This window comes from Aureococcus anophagefferens, assembly GCF_000186865.1.
Source record: "Aureococcus anophagefferens unplaced genomic scaffold AURANscaffold_18, whole genome shotgun sequence".
NCBI classification, from domain to species: domain Eukaryota; class Pelagophyceae; order Pelagomonadales; family Pelagomonadaceae; genus Aureococcus; species Aureococcus anophagefferens.
This window is the reverse complement of record NW_008705578.1, coordinates 715,645-734,710: the sequence shown is the minus strand read 5'-3', so window position 1 is coordinate 734,710 and position 19,066 is coordinate 715,645. Positions and strand designations below refer to the sequence as shown.

Genomic DNA, 19,066 nt, shown 5'->3' with positions numbered 1-19,066 from the left:
GGTCGCGTGACCTGGAAACCGAATCGGCTTGTGCGCAATGCGAATCGGCTTGTGCGCAATGCGGGCCTCCCCGCCAAGCGCAAGGCCGCGCTGGTCGTCGCCCAGCTGATCGAGGCGACCGCGCCCCGGACCCGCGTCCCGGCCGTCCTCAAGGCCGCCATCGGGTCCTACCTTTGAGCGCGCGCCGAAACGCAAGTAACCCTTACCTCACGCGTCCCCCGGCAGGGGCCTCGCCGCCGCGGGGACGGCGTGGTGCTCGAGGGCCACGGGCGACGCGTGGAGCTGGAGCACGCGGAGCTGGAGGTACGCGAGGTAGGCCAGCACCATGACCATGCGGCGCGACGGCGGCGCGCTGCCCAGCACGCGGAGCGCCGCGGGGCAGCGCACGCGGAGCGCGGACCAGAGCGCGTCCCCCGGGCCCCGCTTGGCCTTGGGCGCGTCGTCGTCGTCCGCTTGGCCGCCCTCGAGGTCCGCGGAGGGGACGCGCGGCTCGCTGCGGCGGCGCGCGGCCTCGGCCTCGTGCGCGGCGACGAGCTGCTCGGCCGCGGCGAGGCGGTTCGACTCGGCGACGCGGCGCGCCTTCTCGGACGCGAGCGCGTCGTCGGCCTCCTTGCGCTTCGCCAACGCCTCCTGTAGGCTCGCCTCGAGCGCGGCCTTCGACGACCCTTCCCGCGCCTCGGCGTCCGCGAGGAGCGCGTCGGACGCGTCCGCGCGCGCCTCGGCGTCCTCGGCGCGCCTCGCGCCGTCCGACGCCGCGGCGGCCATGGCCTCCTGCGCGTCGTCGCGCGCGCGCTCCGCGGCGACGAGCTTCGCGGACCAGTCGCGCTTCTCGGCGACGACGGCGTCGCGCTCCTCGACGACGGTCGCGGCGAGGGCCAGCGCCTTGGCCGCGCGCGCCTCCGCGTCGGCGGCCGACGCCTTGTACTCGTGGAGCCGCTCCGTGAGCTTGCGGACGCCGTCGAGGTCCGCGGTCTTGCGCTTCTGGACCAACCCGCGCGCGTCGGCGAGCTCCGCGCGCGCGGCCGCGAGCTCGCCCTCGGCCGCCCGCCGCCGCGCCTCGGCGGCGTCGAGCTCCTTCGCGGCGTCGGCGCGCGCGGCCTCGACGTCGCGCGCGGCGGCGGCGCGCTCGGCCTCGGCGTCGCGCCGGAGCGCCGCGACGTCCGCCTGGAGCGCGTCGCGGTCCGCCTCCGCCGCCGCCACGGCGCGCCGCGCGTCCGCGGCGGCCGCGACGGCGGCCTCGCGGGCCGCGGCGTCCCGCGCCGCGGCGGCCGTCTCCGCCTTCGACGCCGCCGCCGCCGACTCGCGCTCGAGCGCCGCGGCGCGCGCCTCCGCGGCGCCGCGGCCCTCGTCGGCCGCCGCCGTCGCCTCGGCCGCCGCGGCGAGGGACCGCTCGAGGGCCGCGACGCGCTCGAGGCCCTCCTCGCCCGCGGCCGCGGCCGCCGCGAGCGCGTCGCGCTCGCCGCGCGCGTCGTCGAGCTGCTCCTGGACGCGCTTGAGCGCCTCGTTGCCCAGGGCCTTGTCGCGCCGCCGCGCGTCCTCGGCGTCGGCGTCCGCCGCCGCCGCGGCCTCGCGCGCCGCCGCGGCCTCGGCGCGGGCGGCGTCGGCGCTCCGGCGGCTCGCGTCGCCGTCGGCGCGCGCGAGCGCCAGCTCGCGCTCCGCGTCCGCGAGCGCCGCCTCGAGCTCGTCGACCTTGGCCGCGGCCGCGTCGCGCTCGCCGCGGAGCGCGTTGCCGACGGCCTCGCGGTCCCGCAGCGCGTCGCTCAGGGACGTGTCCCCGCGCGCGGCCTCCAGCGCGCCCGCGGCGTCCGCGGCCCGCGCCTCCGCGTCGCGGCCCGCGGCCTCGGCCGCGGCCCGGAGCTTGCGCGCCTCCTCGGCCTCGCCGCGGCTCGCGTCGCGCGCGGCCTCCAGCTCCGCGACCCGCGCCGCGTGGGCCTCGCGGAGCGCGGCGACCTCGGCGTCGTGCGCCTCCGCCAGCGCGGCGGCGTCGCCGTCGTCGCCGGCGGCCGCCTCGAGCGCGGCGACCTCGGCCGCGTGGGCCTCGGCGGCGGCCGCGCGGCCGGACCGCAGGGCCTCGACCTCGGCGGTCGCCGCCTCGAGGTCCGCGCGGAGCGCGGAGAGCATCGCGGCGTCGCTACTCCGGAGGCGGTCGGCGTCCGCCTCCGCGGCCGCGAGGTCCGCCTTGAGGGTGGCGACGGCCCCCGCGTCGGCCCCAAGGCGCGCGACCTCGGCGCGCTCCGCGTCGAGGGCCGCGCGGAGCGCCGCGTTGTCGCCCTCGAGGCCGTCCGCGCGCGCCCGCTCGTTCGCGGCGTCGCCGCCGTCGGCGCTCGCGGCCTCGGCGGCGAGCGCGCGCGCCTTGGCGCGCTCGAACTTCTCCTCCATCCTGCGGTACTTCTCGACGAGCTTCGTCACCTTGGCGTCGTCGTCGCCGCGCGGCGACGACGTCGGCGACGCCTTCTGCGCCAGGGCCTCCTCGAGGCGCGCCTCCGCGGCCGCGCCGGCGTCGCGCGCGGCCGCGGCCTCGGCCCGCGCGGCCGCGACGTCGTCGGCCGCGGCGGCCTTGGCGGCCTCGAGCTCCGCGACGGCCGCGTCGCCGCGGTCCGCGCGCGCGCGCACGTGCTCGAGCTGCGTCTCGATGTCGTGGTAGCGCGACACGAGCTCCTTGGCCTGGTCGAGCTTCCGCTGTCTGTCGTCGAGCAGGTCCTCGACCTCGCGGTCCCGCGCCGCGAGCCTGGCCTCGAGCTCGGGGAGCTTCGCCTCGAGCTCCCGCGCGCGCTTCTCGAGCGCGTCGTCGCGCGGCGCGGGCGGCGGCGGCGGCGCGGGCGCGGGCGCGGGCACCGGCGCGGGCGGCGCGGCGGGCGGCGGCGGCGCGGGCGCGGGCGGCGGCGGCGCGGGCGCGGCTCGCGGCGCGGCGCGCGCCGCCGCGGGGACGCGGCTCGCGGCCGTCGCCGCCGCCGCCGCGAGCGTGTCCGGCGGCGGCGGCGCGGGCTCGTCGTCGGCGGGCCGGAGCCGGCTGAGCACCGCGCCGAGCGCGGGCTCGTCCTCGTCGTCGGAGAACATGTCGTCGTCGCCGCCGCCCCAGCCGTCGTCGTTGTTGCCGCCGTCGATGATGTCGTCGACGGCGTCGAGGACGCGGCCCGCCCGCGAGCTCACGTTCGCCGCCGCGTCCAGCGACTTGTCCACGAGGCCGCCGACGCCGTCGCCGGCCTTGAGGGCGAGCTCCGAGGCTTTGTCGAGGATCCCGCCGACGCTGGCGTTGGACGCGGCGGCCGACGCGGTGTTCTTGAGCTTGCCCCACATCGTTTGAGAGTTTTAGCACTCAAAACTCTCAAGACATGCCCAGCGGCAAAATGAAATGGGGGCAAAGAAACCGATGATGCACCGCGGCGCAATCACGATGTAGAACGATGTGCTGCCCAAATCCATGAATAGGGCCCCTGCCGGCGACGGTAACAGCAATAGGGCCCCTGCCGGCGACGGTAACAGCACCAATGAGACACGCTACGCCACGCCAAAGATCTTCGTCGTCGGCTCGGCCGGCGCGATCCTGCGGGCAGAAGCCGACCTCGAGTCGGAGAAGCTCTACAGCTTTGCCGCCGAGACGGAGCTCGTCGCAGATCGTGAGGCGCTGGACGACACCCGCGTGCGCGTGCACGTCCGCGTGCCGCGCGTCGGCTGGGTCACGAAGCGCTTCCTCGCCGAGGCCGCCGAGGCGGCGCCGCCCGCGCGCCGCGCCGCGGCGGCGCCGCCCGTCGTCGACGCCGACGCGCCGCCGGCGCGCTGCGCGGGCCTCCCGGGCCACAGCACGACAACCGACGACGACTGCGATGGCCCCGGCCCGTTCCCCTCCATCGACGCGCTCGAGCGCAGGCGGCGGCGCGGGTTTCCCGCGCTCCCCGCCGCGCAGGACTGGTGGCTCGTCGCCCGGGACGGCTGCGCCGTCCTCGACGCGCCGCGCGGCGGCCGCCTCGTCGGCTTCCTGCGCCGCGGGGCCGCCGTGGCCGGCGACGGCGCCGCCACCGTCGACGGCGCGACGTGGGCGCGCGTCGCCGCCGGGGACGCGGCCCATTGGTTCTACGGCTGCGGGCCCAGGCGCGAGCTGCCCTACACGGGCGACGCCTGGATCCTCGCCGACTCGAATTTGAACTTCGGCTTCGGCCTGGACCGCGCCGCCGAGGTGCGGCTCCGGCGCGCGGACGCGGCCGAGGCCGCGGCGCTCGACGCCGCGAGCGCGCTCCGCTACCATCCGAACGCTCGCTCCCACGCGGCGGACCTGCTGCCGTTCGCGCCGCGCGCCGAGGACGCCGGCGACCGCTTCGGCTTCGCGCCGTTGAAGAAGGAGTGGCGCGTCCGCCTCGCGCGGGACGTCCTCGGCTGGCCCTCGCACGACCGGGCCGGCTACGGCGCCGACGGCCGGGCGCCGAAACGCGCGCCCGCGAAGCGCGCGTGGCTCGTCCCCACCGAGGACGATGCGGCGCTCGACCTCGCGGCCCGCCGCCGCGACTTCACGCTCGGCGGCTGGCGGCCCCTGACGTGCGCGGCGGCGACGGTCGCGGAGCTCGCCGACAAGGTCCGGCTCCGCGCGCGCGGCGCGCGCCTCGGGTTGGCGGCGTCCTTCCCGGCGACCTACGCGACGCTGGAGGACGTCGCCTACCCCTGCTGCGTGAAGAAGGCCGCGGGCGCCTACGGGTCGACCGTGCGCCACGCGACGGACGCCGAGGGCCTCGCCGCGGCGATGAAGGACCTCGACCTCGACGAGAAGACCCTGGGCGAGGACTGGCTCGTCGAGGAGCTCGTGACCGGCCGCGTCGAGCATGCGACGACGCTGCTGGTCTTCTTCGGCGGCTTCCGCGACGTCGTGCACACGACCTACGCGTACGGGGAGGACGTCTACATCTGGCCGCGCGTCGCCGAGGACCAGGAGCGGCGGCGCACGGACTCGGCGCTCCCGCCGCGGCACATGCGAGACTTTTCGCGGCTCCTCCACGATTTCAGCGGCATATGCAACGTCAACTACAAGGTGCGCCCCGACGGCCGGCCCGCGATCTTCGAGATCAATGTGCGCCTCGGCGCGGACGTCGCCTGCGAGGTCGATCCCGCGCGGCTCCGGCTCCTCTTAGAGCGCCTCGGCGCCGCCGGCGGCGGGCCGGGCTCCCCGATCTCGCCGCGGCTGTCCGAGGCGCTCCACGCCATGGGCGACGTGCGGCCGAAGCGCGGCGGGCGAGGCCGGGGGCGAGGGCGAGGGCGAGGGCGACCAAGACCAGCCAAGTAAATTCAGAGATCGCGGCTCGCCCTCGCCCGACCAAAACCATCCAACTAAATTCAAAGATTACGCTGCCAGGGGTTCTTCCGGTTCGTGGCGACCTTGACGACGCGGCAGTCGTCGCCGACGGGGTCCCGCGCCTTGGCCTGGCGCCGCTTCGCGCCGTCGTCGCTGATCACGTCCGCGCGGACGAAGTCGCCCCCGAGGCCCCGGCGCTTGAGCGCCGTGAAGACGTCCTCGACCGTCGCGTGGGGCCGGAGGACGACGCAGTCGGCGAGGCGGCCGCCGGACCGCGCGCCCGCGAGCGAGTCGAGGTCCGCGACCGGGTACGCGTAGGCGGGCCGCGCGAGCGCGACCGCGCGGGAGACGGCGTCCAGGACGCCCGTCGTGCCCCAGGCCGCGAGGTGCGCCGCGGCGCCGGGAACGTCGGCGCCGTCGAAGGCCGCCGCGCCGTCGACGTAGGACACGTCGCCGCGCGCGCGCGCGGCGACGAGGCCCGCCTCGACGGCCGCGCTGCAGGGCACGAGATCGTCCGACGTCCCGAGGCGTTCGACGTTCGCGCGCGCCGACGGCCGGTCGCACTTGTTCAGGACCACGACCGTCGGGAAGCGGATCTCCAGGAACGCGGCGACGAGGCGGTGGAGCTCCGACGACCCCCAGGCGTCGAGCGCGGCGACGCGTTCGTCTAAACCCGCGACGGCGATGGCGCGGCGCACCACTACCGGCGCCGCGGCGTAGCCCGTGAACAGCCCCAGCAGCCGGTCGAGCGCCGCCGTCGAGTCGCGCCGGTGCTTCGCCAAGCGGACGACGGAGTGCCACTTGCGCGCGACGTTCCCCGCGATCCAGCGGTGGAGCTCCTCGCGGATCCACGCGATCTCGCGCGCGAGCGCGTCCTCGGGCGCGTCCGCGGCGTCGACGGCGCCGCCCGACGCGTCCGTCTCCGCGGACGCGTCGACGACGTGGACGAGCGCGTCCGCGTCCGCCAAATCGTTCAAGAAGCGGTTGCCCTTGCCCTCGCCGCGGCTCGCGCCGGGCACGAGGCCCGCGACGTCCTTCAGGAGCGCGGGCAGCAAGCGCCGGCCTTTCGCGTCGCGGCCGTGCGGCGGGCAGGGGGCGAGCTCGAGGCCCAGCCCCAGCGCCGGGTCGCGGTCCCCGCAGGCGAAGAGGCCCTCGCGGACGTTCGGGTCGATGGTCGTGAAGGGGTAGGCCGCGCACTTGGCCGCGAGCGCGCCCGTCGACCGCGTCACGGCGTTGAAGAACGTCGACTTGCCCGCCGACGGCTTGCCGACGACGCCGACGACGAGCTCCCAGGCGCCGCGGTGCCGCGACGGCGGCGCGCCGGCCGCCGCGGGCGCCCGCCGCCGCAACGCCGCCGTCGCCGCCGCGCGGTAGTCCGCGATCTCCGCGGACGTCACCGCGGCGTCGACGCCCGCGGCGGCGGAGGCGTCGTCGTCGTCCTCCTCGCCGGCGCTCGAGGCGTCGTCGTCCGCGGTCGCGCCGTCCGCGTCGTCGCCGGCGGCGGCGGTGTCGCGGGGGTCGCCGGCGGCCAGGAAGTCGTTCGCGCCCTGCACCGCCGCCAACACGCAGGGCTCGCCGGCCGCGAGGTCGTCGGCGACGGCCGCGGCCGCCGCGCGCGCGATGGCCGACGACACGCGCGTCGGGAGGTCGAGGAGGCTCAGCATGGACTCGACGCCGAACTTCAGGCGGCCGCCGACCGCCGGGTACGCGCCGAGCATGGCTACCGTCAGAAAGATATCGTCGGCGAAGTGCTCGCTGTCCAGGCGGATCTTCGCGCCCCAGGCGCCGCACCGCTCGAAGTCGTCCCCGTAAATCGCCGCGAGCGCCTCGATCTCTTCCCCGCGCGCCTCAGCGGTGGCCGCGTCGACCGCTTCCGGCGGCGGCCGCGGCGGTTGAGGCGGCTCCGGCGGCGCGGACGTCGCCGGAGGCGGCCGCGGCAGCGGCGGCCCGTCGGCCGGAGACGGCGGCGGCGGCCCGACGGCCGGCGCCGGCGGCGCCGGCGGCGACGCGGGCAGCGGCGTGGCACCGGCCGGCAGCGGCGTCGGCGGCTCGGCGGCCGGCGGCGGCGCGGCGGCGCCCGCGTTGAAAAAGGCCAGGTACGCGTCGACGTCGCGCGCCCGGCAGGGCAGGCAGTGGCCCTTGTCGTGGACGTAGGGCTCCGCGCCGGGCAGGAGTGCGAGCGTGTCCTCGGGCGGCACGAGCGCGTCGCCGCGGCCCGCGACGAGGAGCGCGGCGCACGGCGCGGCGCCGACGTCGTCGAGTTCCGGCCGCCGCGGCGCGCCGGCGACGAGCAGGGCCTCGAGGCCCGGGAGCCCGCGCGCGGCGGCGGCGACGGCGAGCGCGCCGCCCGACGAGAAGCCGAGCAGGCCCGAGAAGGGCCCGAGCTCGCGCCACGCGCGCCGGACGACGTCGAGGCCCTCGTCGAAGCCGCTCCCGTCGCGGCGCCACCAGCCGAGCGACGCGGCCTGGCCCTCGCGCAGCGGCAGCGCGTGCGGCGCGTCGACGAAGACGAGGTTGTCGCCGCAGCGCTTCGCCAGGGGCGCCAGCCGCTGCGCGAAGAGGGTCGCGGTCTGCTCGGACCCGTGCAGGCAGAGCACGCGTCGAGCGAGGTCGCTGCTCCGCGTATTGTCAGTGCCGCGGCTGCGGTCGCGGCGACCGCGGGAGTAGCCACGACCTCGCGCTCCGCGGTAGCCGCGACCTCGCTCTCCGCGGCCCATCACTGCTCCTTGAGTTCCCGTTGGGAGCATCAACCAAGTTACTTGAAGTTAAGGTGAACCTTACGCTGGAAACAATAACCTTTAAAATAACCTCTTGAGAGCGTCAACATGAAGGTCAACTTGAACCCTTACAGCGAACAATAGACGGAGGGCGCGGCGTCGTCGTCGCCCGCCCTGGGGACGCGCGCGGCCGCGGCGTCGAGCTTGGCCTCGAGGGCCGCGAAGCGCGCGTCGACGCTGCGCTGGAGGTCGTCGAAGCGCGCGGCCATGGCGTCCGCGAGCTTGCCCACGACGGCGCCGACGGCGGCCTCGACGCGCGCGGCCTCGCCGCGGCGGATTTCCTCGGCCGCGGCCTCGGCCGGCGGCCGCGCGAGCTTCGCGACGGCCGCGAGCTCGCCGGAGCGCATGGCCTTGACGACGTTGAGCTTGAAGTTGTACCACGTGCCGTAGCGGGAGATGGACTTCAGAAAGTTCTCGAAGCCCGGCCGGTTGATGAGCTTCACGAAGACGCGGCCGCCGAGCACGTAGCAGTAGGACATGCGCGTCGCGCGCGCGTTGAACCAGGCCGCGCGCGCGCCGTGGCCCGCGACGAGCGTCGCGATCTCCTTGTCGCCGAAGGAGTCGCCGTCCTCGACGACGGACAGCGCGAAGGGCGCCGTGACCTCGCGGCCAAAGGTCATGACCTTGCCCGCGTCGACGAGGTACATGGTGTCGCAGAAGGACACGGAGTGGCGCACGATGTAGTCGCCGGCCATGAACATGGCCATCTCCATCGCGTGCGCGATCTGGGTGACGAGCAGCTTCGTCGCGATCTCCATGGCCGAGACGGCCTTCTGGATCGCGACCTCCTCGTCCTGCACGGAGATGCGCGCGTGCGCGACGCCGTGCTCGACGGACCCGTCGTCGTAGCGCACGTCGTAGCGCATGTCCCCTAAAAGGCCGACGATCGTCGCGTCGCGCCGCTCGCCGCCGTCGTCGCCGCCGCCGTCGACCGCGCGGATCTTGAGCCGCCGCCCGACGACGATGCCGAGCGTGCACTGCCGCGCGTAGGAGAAGAAGGTCACGCGGACCACCTTGTGGCCGAGCTGGAGGTGGGCCACGAGCTCCTGCAGGTTCGGGCTCAGCTTGTCGATGAGCCGCGCGTGGAACTTGTTCTTGAAGAGCGCCTCGGAATGTAACAAATACTCGCGCAGCGGGACGCGCGCGGCCAGCGGGAACCGCTTGTCGGCCATGAACTTGTTCAGGTTGTCCACGGTCTGCTTGAACTCGTTCGACGCCGGGTCCAGATTACATAGAATGTTCGTGAGGTCGCCGAAGAGGAACGCGACGAACGCGACGCCGATGACGTTGCACGACACGCTCAGCAAGCCCTCGCCCGTCGTCTGGTAGGCCGACTCGCCGAGCATGGTCTTCGCGGCCCAGTCGAGGCAGTCGACGTAGAGCGCCCAGTTGTCGTTGAAGTTCGCGCCGCGCCATTCGATGACCCACCACCGCAGGTAGCTGTTCGTGTCCTGGTTCCTCCGGTCGCCCCTCTCGACGCCGTGGGCGAGGCGAATGAGGCACGCCTCGAGGTGCAGGGTGACCTACCAAATGTGTCGGTGACGATTTTTCGTCGTTTTCCCGGTCAGAAGCTCTCTAAAATCGTTCCGGCCACAGGACGCTGAGGGTGACCACCAAGGCGAACATGTACTTGATGATCACTTGCATCTTGAACGACAGCGTCATGTAGCGGTTCCACCGCTCGATGATCCGCGGCGCCTTGGCGATTCGTATGAGCCGCACGAGGCGGATCAGGCGAATGAGCCGGAGGATCGCGACCTGGCTCGGCAGCGGCAGCCGGTCCCGGTACATCAAGCTCACGGCGTCGAGCCAGAACCAGAAGCGCAGGTAGTGGGCCGCGATCTGGCTCCGCTCGATGTACCACCGGTTCTCGCGCCAGTTGTAGTAGCCCGTGTTGAACGTGAGCACCATGTCCCCGAAGAAGCTCAGATCCACGAGCCGGTTCATGGTCCACAAGCCGTCCCAGTACTCGCCCCTGTTCACGAAGGCGATCTCGAACAGCGTCACGAAGAAGACGAACGTCACCAGCACGAGCATGTAGCCGTCCCAGCCGAGGCGCCAGTTCGCGTTCGGGTTGAACACGGGGCAGCGCGTTTCGTCCTGCGCCGGGAACGGCGCGCGCTCGGAAATGGTGCCCTCCTCCTCGAGCCGCATGTACTCGTCGTCGACGTCGAAGAAGTCGTAGTTCCGCTGCGGCGCCGGGGTCAACTTGCGCTTGATCGCGGCCGACAGCCGCCGCTGCGGCGTCCCGCTCGCCGGCGACTCCTTCGAATCCCGCCGCTCCGCGCTCGCCGGCGACTCCTTCGAATCCCGCCGCGCCCCGCTCGCCCCCTCCTCCTTGGAATCCCACTGCGCCGAGGGCTGCCGCGCGAGGCTGATCGGGGACGGCCGCCGCGGCGGCCGCTGCGTCTCCGCATGCTCCGGGAGCGCCTCGGTGCCAGTGCTCTCGACCTCCATGGGCGTGCGCTCCTCGACGCGCATGGCCTAGACGGAGGATTGCACCATCATTGGACGAGGTTTACAAAAGGTAATATCGACCCGCCCTCACGCCTGCTCGTCGTCGGGCACGAGGCTCACGATGGTGCGGCGGTAGACGAGGCCGTAGACCGCGTCGCGCACGAGCGTGGAGCAGGGCGTCGTGCTGTTCTCGGCCGCGACGGTGCCGTTGGGGCCGTAGGCCGCGCAGCAGTAGACGCCGACGGCGCCGCAGGTCACGCCCGGGAGCTCGCCCGAGTCGACGTCGAAGAACGTGCCCGCGCCCCGCGACACGGGCGTCACGGGCTGGACGAAGTCGTGGCCCTGCGTGTCGAAGACGAAGGAGCCGTCGTCGACGAGCACCGCGCCGCTCTTGAAGCCGGCGTACTGGTAGCCGCTGAGGAAACCCGTCGGGATGTCCGCGTCGGGGCCGAGCACCGCCGTGTACATCAGGACGCCCGTGATCGCCTGCGCGCTGTTCTCGATGGGCTGCGAGAGGCCGACGTCGCCCTCGACGGGGAACCGCATCGTGATCGGGATCACGAACTGGTTGCTCCGCCGCGTCGCCGAGAAGACCGTGGTCATGTTGATCTCCGCGACCTTGTCCTTCGGCGAGCCGGCGGCGCGCCACTGCTTCATGACTTCGGCTGCCGGCAGCCGCACATGCTGGAGTTGCGTGCCGGCGACGGGGTCGGCAACCTCGGGCATGGGAATGCCGGCCTGTTCGAGCAAATCGGCCAGCCGCAGGTTCTCATCCGCGGCAGATGCGAAAGCTGCGACGAGCAGCAGCAAGAGCGACCGCATGACGACGACGGACTCGCTTTGAACGCGAGAGCGAATCGATGGGCAGGCCGAGCTAGAGAGCTGAAACCCCCCTTCAATGACGTGCAACTTTGACCTCGAGCTGAGACGCGATGGACCTCGCCGGCGTGTAGATCCGGCAAAACCATGATCGACCTCGAGCTCGCCGACGGCGTCGCGCAGGTCGCGCTCCTGCTCGCCGCTTTAGCCTTCGCCAATGGCTTCCACAACGCCGCGGCAGTCGCGGCGGCCATCGCCGTCGTCGTCGTCGCGCTCGCCATGCAGCCGCGCCGCAAGCCGACGCCGACGGCGACCCCGCTCCCCGCCCAGCTCCGCATCGCCTTCGTGCACCCGGACCTGGGCATCGGCGGCGCGGAGCGGCTCATCGTCGACGCGGCCGTGGGCCTGCAGAAGCGCGGCCACGGCGTCGTGCTCTACACGGCGCACCACGACGCCGGCCACTGCTTCGAGGAGACGCGCGACGGCACGCTCGCCGTCGTCTGCGTCGGCGACTGGCTGCCGAAGCGCGTGCTCGGGCGCTGCTACGCGGCCTGCGCCTACCTGCGCATGTGCTACGCGGCTTTGTACATAGCGGCGACGCGGCGGCGCGCGTACGACGTGATAATCGTCGACCAGGTGTCCATCTGTCTCCCGTTGCTGCGCCTCGCGGCGCCCAAGGGGACGCTCTTCTACTGCCACTACCCCGACAAGCTCCTCTGCGCGTCGCGGGAGTCGCGGCTCAAGCGGCTCTACCGGCTGCCGCTCGACTGGGCCGAGGAGACGACGACGGGCTGCGCCGACGCGGTCGTCGTCAACTCGAAATTCACGGCCGCGACCTTCCGCGCGGCCTTTTCGCGCCTCGCGAAGCGCGGCGTCGAGCCCGCCGTGCTCTACCCGGCCCTGAACCTCGAGGACCAGGACGCGGCCGCGGCCGCCGCGCCGCCCTGGACGGCGCCCGCCGGCGGACGACGCGCGTCGCCCGGAGCGTCCTCGCCCCTCTTCGTGCTCCTCTCCATCAACCGCTTCGAGCGGAAGAAGTGCGTCGGCCTCGCGCTCGAGGCCGTCGCGAAGCTCCCGGAGCCCGTCCGGCGCCGGGTCCTGCTCGTCGTCGCCGGCGGCTACGACGCGGACCTCCCGGAGAACGTCGAGCACGCCGCGGAGCTGGAGGCGCTGGCGAAGCGGCTCGGCATCGCGGACCGCGTGCTCCAGAAGCGGTCCGTGCCCGCGGCGGAGAAGGCCGCGCTCCTCCGCCGCGCGGACGTCCTCCTGTACACGCCGGACAAGGAGCACTTCGGCATCGTGCCTCTCGAGGCCATGTACGCGGGGACGCCGGTGCTCGCCGTCGACTCCGGCGGGCCCCTCGAGTCCGTCGTGAGCGGCGAGACGGGCTTCCTCCGGCCCCAGGACCCGCAGGCCTGGGCCGACGCCATCGAGGCGCTCTTGAGCGACGACGACCGGCGCAAGGCCATGGGCGCGCGCGGCCGGAAGCGCGTCCAGGAGAAGTTCTCCCTCGAGGCCTTCGCCGCGAACCTCGACGCCATCTGCCGGGACCTCGCCAAGGGGTGATTTTAACTCGGGTTCCGCGGTGGTGGTGTGAGAGGGGATCTTCACGCGGCGACGATCGCGGGTTCCGCGGCGGTGTGAGAGTGAGAGGGAGAGATGAGAGGGAGAGTGGGCGATGTAAGTGAGAGATGAGAGTGAGAGAGAGGGGACCTTCACGCGGCGACGATGGTGATGTCGGCGCAGTTGGACCAGACCTGGGCCGTGGAGTCGCAGTCGTAGCGGAAGCCGAGGACGTACTTGCCGGGCTTGATGGTCTCGGGCACGATGACATGGTCGAGCACGGACGGCGACTCCGCGAGGCACGCGTCGTCGCAGGGCTGCGGGAACGAGGACCGGCCCCAGGGGTGGATCGGCGGGTTGTCGCAGCGGCTGCAGTCGCTGCCGGCCGTCTCCGGGCAGGGCTCGCAGTGGCCGAGCGAGCAGTTGCCCGCCGTCACGCAGGAGTCGACCTGCTCGCCCATCTTGCAGCCGCAGGAGAAGTCGCCGGGATTGTAGTCGTTGTCGAGGTCGCACGCGCACCGCGGGCCGAGGCCGGCGGCCGAGAGCGCGACGCGCGTCCACATCGAACCGGCGGGAGACGTGCCTTCGTTGACGAAGACCGCCGAGGCGGACACGTCGATCGTCGACCCGTTGGGGAAGAGGAGCGCCTGCTTCGGCGCGAAGTCCAAAGGATGCTTCTGGAAGCAGGCCTCCGTGAGCTCCTCGTCCGCGGGGCAGAGGCGATAGGAGTAGCCGCCGCCGTGGTTGAACTTGACCGCGAAGACGACGGGCTCCTCGCCGCCGGCGGTCCACACCGTGCCCGTGTCGAGCGGCGGCAGCGACGTGCCCTTCATGCCGTGACGCGCGTGCGTCGTGTTGACGTACTGCCCCTCCTCCGGCGCCATCGACGCCCAGGGCGTGCCGCCGGCGAGGCCGCAGGCGTCGGCGACGGGCGCGAAGCCCGGCGCGCGCCAGGGGTTGTGCCGGTAGATGTCGTACTTTGAATCGCGGACCTGGTCGCGGTTCACGGAGATGGCGTGGTCCGGGAGCTGGCCGACGAAGCCCGAGTTGCAAAGATCCGTCTGGCGGCGGCCGCTCACGTGGTCGCACTCGTCGCAGCCGATGAAGCAACCCTGGCTGTACCAGTAGGTCGCCTGCCCATTGTTGCAGGGCGCGCCGGTGATGTTGGAGCACTGCGCCCAGACATTGTGGATGCCCGCGGACGCGTTGTTCGTGATCTCCTCAAAGTCGACGGCGTTGCGCGAGCGAGGCGTCACTAGAGCGCCGTGAGCATCGGCCAACGCGAGCACGCTCGAAGCAGCGAGAAGGCGGAGCATCATTGTCCGGATTCGCCCAAAGAATGGCTGCCCAAAGATGATGAACAGCAGCTGAACTGATCTTTCCGCGAGCTTCGAAGCGCGCCGAGCATGGAGAGTAGTCATCGCGCCTAACACGCCAGAGAATGGAGGTTGACCCCGGAGACGCCGCGGCGCTTCTTGATCTAAGAAAGGCGTGGGCTCCGTTTAAGCCTGGCAAAACTAAAAGCGGTGCCATTCGGACTGGGTATGAACGCGTCACGCTCAACGATCAAGGAAGAGTCCTGGCTCTCGACCTGCAGGGCTTTCCACACGCGACGCTGCCGGGGTCGATCGGCAAGCTCACCGCGCTGCAGAGATTGGATCTGAGCTCAAGCCACTTGACCGCGCTCCCCGAGACGATCGGCAGGCTTCGTGCGCTGAAAAGTCTCTCGGTGCTTCTCTGCAGGAAATTGACTGCGCTTCCAGACGCACTCTCTGAACTGCCCGCGCTGAGGGTACTAGAGTGGGACGTATGCCCGAAGCTGACCTTGCTTCCAAAGGGAATGCAGTTTGGACGCCTCTCGCCGAGGCTCTCGGAGGAGCAGTGTGCGGTGGTCGCGACGTCCGTGGCGTGGAGGCAGCGAGAGACGCCGCCGGACGGCCGCGGCAGCGCAGCGGCGCCACCCAGCGCGCCCGCCCCACCGCCGCCCGCTGTCGCGGTGCCACCCAGCGCGCGCGCCCCACCGCCGCCCGCTGTCGCCTCGCCGGCTGCGGCGACGTCCGATGAAGTCGAATCCCACGAGGCTGTCGTCGCCACGCTCGAGCGCGAGCGCGACGACGCCGTGGCTCGCGCGGCGATGTTGGAGCGCATGGTCAAGAAGAACGCAAAAATGCGTATTGCAGACTCTGAAATGTTTGCGCGCGAACGTGAATGCGCCGCGGAACAAAAAAAGAAATTACTCAAACGGCTTGAAGAGGCGCACCCGCGCGTGGGCACGGTCGGCTCACCCGAGCTCGAGTGCCAGTACAATGCCGCTTTGGGCACCATTGCGGCATGGCAGATGCAGGCGGCCAAGATTGAGCGCGAGCGCGACGCCGCTGACGCGCGCGCGACGGCATGGGAGCAACAGCTCCTAGAGGCGCGCGCAGACTCGATCACGCTAGTCGAGCACGTGTCCGACGCGACGGAGGCTTTGGAGGCCGCGAACGCTGCATTCGAGGCCATGCGCGCCGAGTCGCGTCGGTTCGCGTGCGACGACCTCGACGGTCTCGACCTCGCGGGCCTCGCGGCGCTGGCGACGAGCCTCGACGCCGCTCGAGCTCGGGTGCAGGCGGCGCGCGAGGCGCGGCTGAACTCTGTTCCGGAGACATTTATGTGTCCCATCACCTGTGAGCCGATGCTCGATCCCGTCGTCCTCGCCGACGGCCACTCGTACGAACGCGCCGCCATCGCGAGATGGCTCGAAACGCACGACACGTCGCCGCAGACCAACCTGTCTCTGGCCCACAAGCACCTGACGCCGAACATCACGCTCCGGAATGCGATCCGCGACGCCGGCATCGGCTAGTGATATAAGCATTAAAACGACGTGCTCACGCGGCACGCGTCGCAGATGCGCGCCGCGTGGAAGATGGCCGCGTGAAACAAAGGCTCTCTCCCTCGAGAACACGCGTCGCAGACGAGCGCGCCACAGTGCTTGCACCGGTGCGTGTCGAAGGCGCGCTGCGCCGCGGAGTCGGACGTCGACTCCCACGTAAACCGGTTCTCGCAGACCTTGCACGTGTCGCGCGCGGTCTCCCAGGGCGGCGGCGCCACGGCCGGCGGGTCCATGGCCCGGCGCCGCGCGCAGGCTCGGAGCGCGTCGTGGTACGATTCTCGGTAGTGGTCGCTGACCGCGCGCGCGCTCCAGACGACGCCGTCGTAAAAACTCCGGTCGACGGCGGAAAGCATCCAGCGGCCGTGGCAGCGGAACGCGTGGACGAGCTCGCCGGCGACGACGAGGTCGACGTCGTCGCCGTCGTCCGGCGGCGGCGGCGGCGCCTTCGCCTCCTCCTCGGGGGCCGCGCCGAGGGACGAGAGCCGGCGGCGGATCGCGCCGACGCGCGAGTCCGTGCGGCGCCGCGGCGGCCAGAGCTCCAGCGCGCGCGCGGCGACGGCGCGCGCGTCGGCCTCGCGGTCCGCGTGGAAGTCCGCCGCCGCGAGGTCGCGGAGCGCCGCCGCGGCGGCCCTCCTCGAAAAGCGCGGCGCGACGTCGTCGCCGAGGCCCACGTGCACCACGCAGGCCGCGGCCGCGGCCGCCAGCCTCGGCTCGCAGGACGGCGGCGCGCCGAAGGCGACGCCGCGGACGCGGTCCGGCGCGAGGGGCCGCAGCTGGAGCGCGACGAGGCCCGCGGCGGCGCCCGCGGCGCCGTGGCCCACAACAAGAAGCCGCGGCGCGCCGTCCGCCGCCAAAAGCGCCGCGACGGCGCCGTGTGCCTCGTTGAAGACACCGTAGGCCGATGCCACCGCCGCGCCGCAGGCCCGCGCGCCGTCCTCGAACTGGGTCGACCGCAGGCCGCAGGTCACGGCGTCGTCGCCCGCGCGGAGCGCGAGCACGACGCGCGCCGCGCGGCCGCCGCCGTCGCGGCGGTGGAAGAGGCGCCAGCCGGCGCCCTCGGCGACGAGCGCGGAGCCGTCGCCGAGCCGCGCGAGGCGGTGCGCCTCCGCCGGCGTCGCCGCCGCGGCGTAGACGAGCGCGAAGGGCGCCGCGGCGAAGATCGCGGCCGCGACGTCGCCGGGGATCGCCGCTTCGGCGGCCTCGGGAGCGGTCTCGTCGAAGACCGCGTCGAGCGGCTTCCGAATCCGCCGCCGCCGCACGGCCGCGGCGGCGTAGTAGAGCTGGACGCAGGCGTCGGCGATGACGAAGGGCCCCTCGACGACGCCCGGGGCGCCCGCGTGGAACGCGCCGAGGAGTTCGACCAATTCCTTGTGGAGCAGGACGAGGCCGAGGCCGACGTAGCCCGCGGCGCGCGCGTTCCGAGCGCCGACGACGGCGGACCTCGCCGCCGCGGGCACGCCGGGCGCCCACTCCGCGATCTTTCCCGCCGCCTTCAGCACGCGGAGCGCCTTGCTCTTCGAATCGTCCGCCTCGCGGGCGCCGCCCCACGCCGGGAGCGGGCCGTTCGGTATCGAGGCGATGGTCGCGGCGACGACGGCGCGCTCGACGCGCAGCGCCGCCTCCTTGGCCGACATCTCGAGCGCGCAGCAGTCGCACCAGGACGGGGCCCGCCGCGTCGCGCGTTCGAGCAGCGTCGACGTCGGCGCGCTCGAGAGGTGCGCGCCGCAGAACTGGCGGCCGCACAGCTCGCAGGGCGACAGGCGGCCGAGAATGCGCCCCGGTCTCGCCCAGCACTTGGTGCACGCGACGTCGGAGTCGCTCGCGTTTGGGATCGGCGCGTCGTCGAGCTCCAGGTCCGCGACGTCGACCCAGGACAGCCGCCGCGCGCTCATGCGCCGCGCGAAGAGCAGGAGCTGCCCGCCCGTCGACGACCGACGGGCCGCGGGTGAGATCGACGGTGCCAACGCTGCCTCCCTGTCCGCCTGCCCCGCGTCAGAGGGCTGCCCCGCCTCAGACATCGTATGTTCGGAGAGGCAGCTTTGGCTGATTGACCCATCATTGAGCTATTGAGCATGGGCAGCCCCTTGATGAGAAGCAAATAACATGCACTGGCGCCTGCTCCTCGCCTTGGTCGCGGCGGCGGAAGCGCCGGCGCCGCTGAACCTCGCGGAGTTGCTGCAGGCCTTCGAGGACCGCGACAGCCAGCCGTATGAGCCGCCGCCGCCGCCGCCACCCGCAGCGGATGCGGCCGCGGCGCCGCCGCCCGCCGCGGACGCCAACCCACCGGCGGCACCGATGCCGCCGCCGCGACGAAAGAAGGTCCGGCGCCGGCGGCCGCCGCCGCCGCCGCGACCGCCGCCCGCGAACGTGAGCGAGGCGGAAGCCAAGCGGCGGTCCGCGTCCGTGCGGCGCTGCGCGGCCGGCGACACGCCGCGGGCGACGACGACGCGGACGGCGCAGACGCCGAACGTGCTGCTCGTCGTGCCCGGCGTGCTCGACGCGCGCCGCGCGGCGAACGTGCGGCGGAACTGGCGCGCGGTGCGGCCGCGGCGGTGCCTCGCGCTCACGTGGCGGCGCTGCGGCGAGGACGCGGACCTCGACGAGGCGCTGGACGGCCCCCTCGACGGCCGAGCGTCCGAGCCGCCCCTGGGCGCCGTCTGCAGCGTCGTGCGCGCGGCGACGGCGGGAAATGGGTACGTGCACCAGATGAAGCACGTGCTCCCGTCCTTCGTCGACGACCTGCGCTTCGACTGGGTCTTCGTCGTGTTGGACGACGTCGTGCTGAACCCGGGCTTCGACCTGCCGCGGCTCGCGCGCGTCGCGCGCAAGAACGGCCTCGCGGCCGCGTCGCCGGCGATCGAGCGCGCTCACGCGCGGAAATTCCCGGACATGGTGCCGCGGCCCCTGCCCGGCGCCGCCGTCGGCCGCCGCGTCGACGTCCTCGAGTTCTTCGCCGTGCTCTACACGCCCGCGGCCTACCGGTGCCTCTACGACCTCCTCGACGCGGACCTCAACGCGCTCGGCTACGGCTACCCGGCGTGGCTCCCCGTCTACTGCCGCGCGCGGCCGGGCCTCGACTACGCCGCGGGCGTCGTCGACGCCCTCGTCGCGACGCACGGCGACAGCAGGGCGGACGCGCGGTCCAAGTCCTACTCGGACCGCGAGGCGCAGCAGGCGCGGTCCCGCATGCGCGCGTTCTACAGCGCCCACGACGTCGCCCTGGGCGTCGACGCCAACGCGTCCTCGTCGGCGGGGTTGCTGCTGTATGAGTGAATGAGATTCTTTGTTTTGTGGGTG

The 19,066-nt window shown here is 73.2% G+C and overlaps 4 protein-coding genes across 4 annotated transcripts; 1 reads left to right on the top strand and 3 right to left on the bottom strand.

Moving 5' to 3' along the window:
* Positions 1-190: 190 nt before the first annotated feature.
* Positions 191-11,238, bottom strand: AURANDRAFT_72094 (hypothetical protein; the record flags this gene model as incomplete). The annotated part of the gene is made up of 6 exons (XM_009041017.1): positions 191-3,285; positions 4,853-4,866; positions 5,331-7,891; positions 8,128-9,578; positions 9,697-10,539; positions 10,633-11,238. 6 exons carry the CDS (start codon positions 11,236-11,238, stop codon positions 208-210), a joined length of 8,553 nt encoding a protein of 2,850 aa, XP_009039265.1.
* Positions 11,239-11,610: 372 nt separating this feature from the next.
* Positions 11,611-12,897, top strand: AURANDRAFT_29980 (hypothetical protein; the record flags this gene model as incomplete). The annotated part of the gene is made up of 1 exon (XM_009041037.1): positions 11,611-12,897. The coding sequence occupies one exon, from the start codon at positions 11,611-11,613 to the stop codon at positions 12,895-12,897; it is 1,287 nt and encodes a 428-aa protein (XP_009039285.1).
* A 149-nt stretch (positions 12,898-13,046) lies between these two features.
* AURANDRAFT_65986 (hypothetical protein) lies at positions 13,047-14,210 on the bottom strand (the record flags this gene model as incomplete). The annotated part of the gene is made up of 1 exon (XM_009041016.1): positions 13,047-14,210. The coding sequence occupies one exon, from the start codon at positions 14,208-14,210 to the stop codon at positions 13,047-13,049; it is 1,164 nt and encodes a 387-aa protein (XP_009039264.1).
* A 1,540-nt stretch (positions 14,211-15,750) lies between these two features.
* Positions 15,751-17,661, bottom strand: AURANDRAFT_65985 (hypothetical protein; the record flags this gene model as incomplete). The annotated part of the gene is made up of 1 exon (XM_009041015.1): positions 15,751-17,661. One exon carries the CDS (start codon positions 17,659-17,661, stop codon positions 15,751-15,753), a length of 1,911 nt encoding a protein of 636 aa, XP_009039263.1.
* Between the last annotated feature and the right edge of the window lie 1,405 nt (positions 17,662-19,066).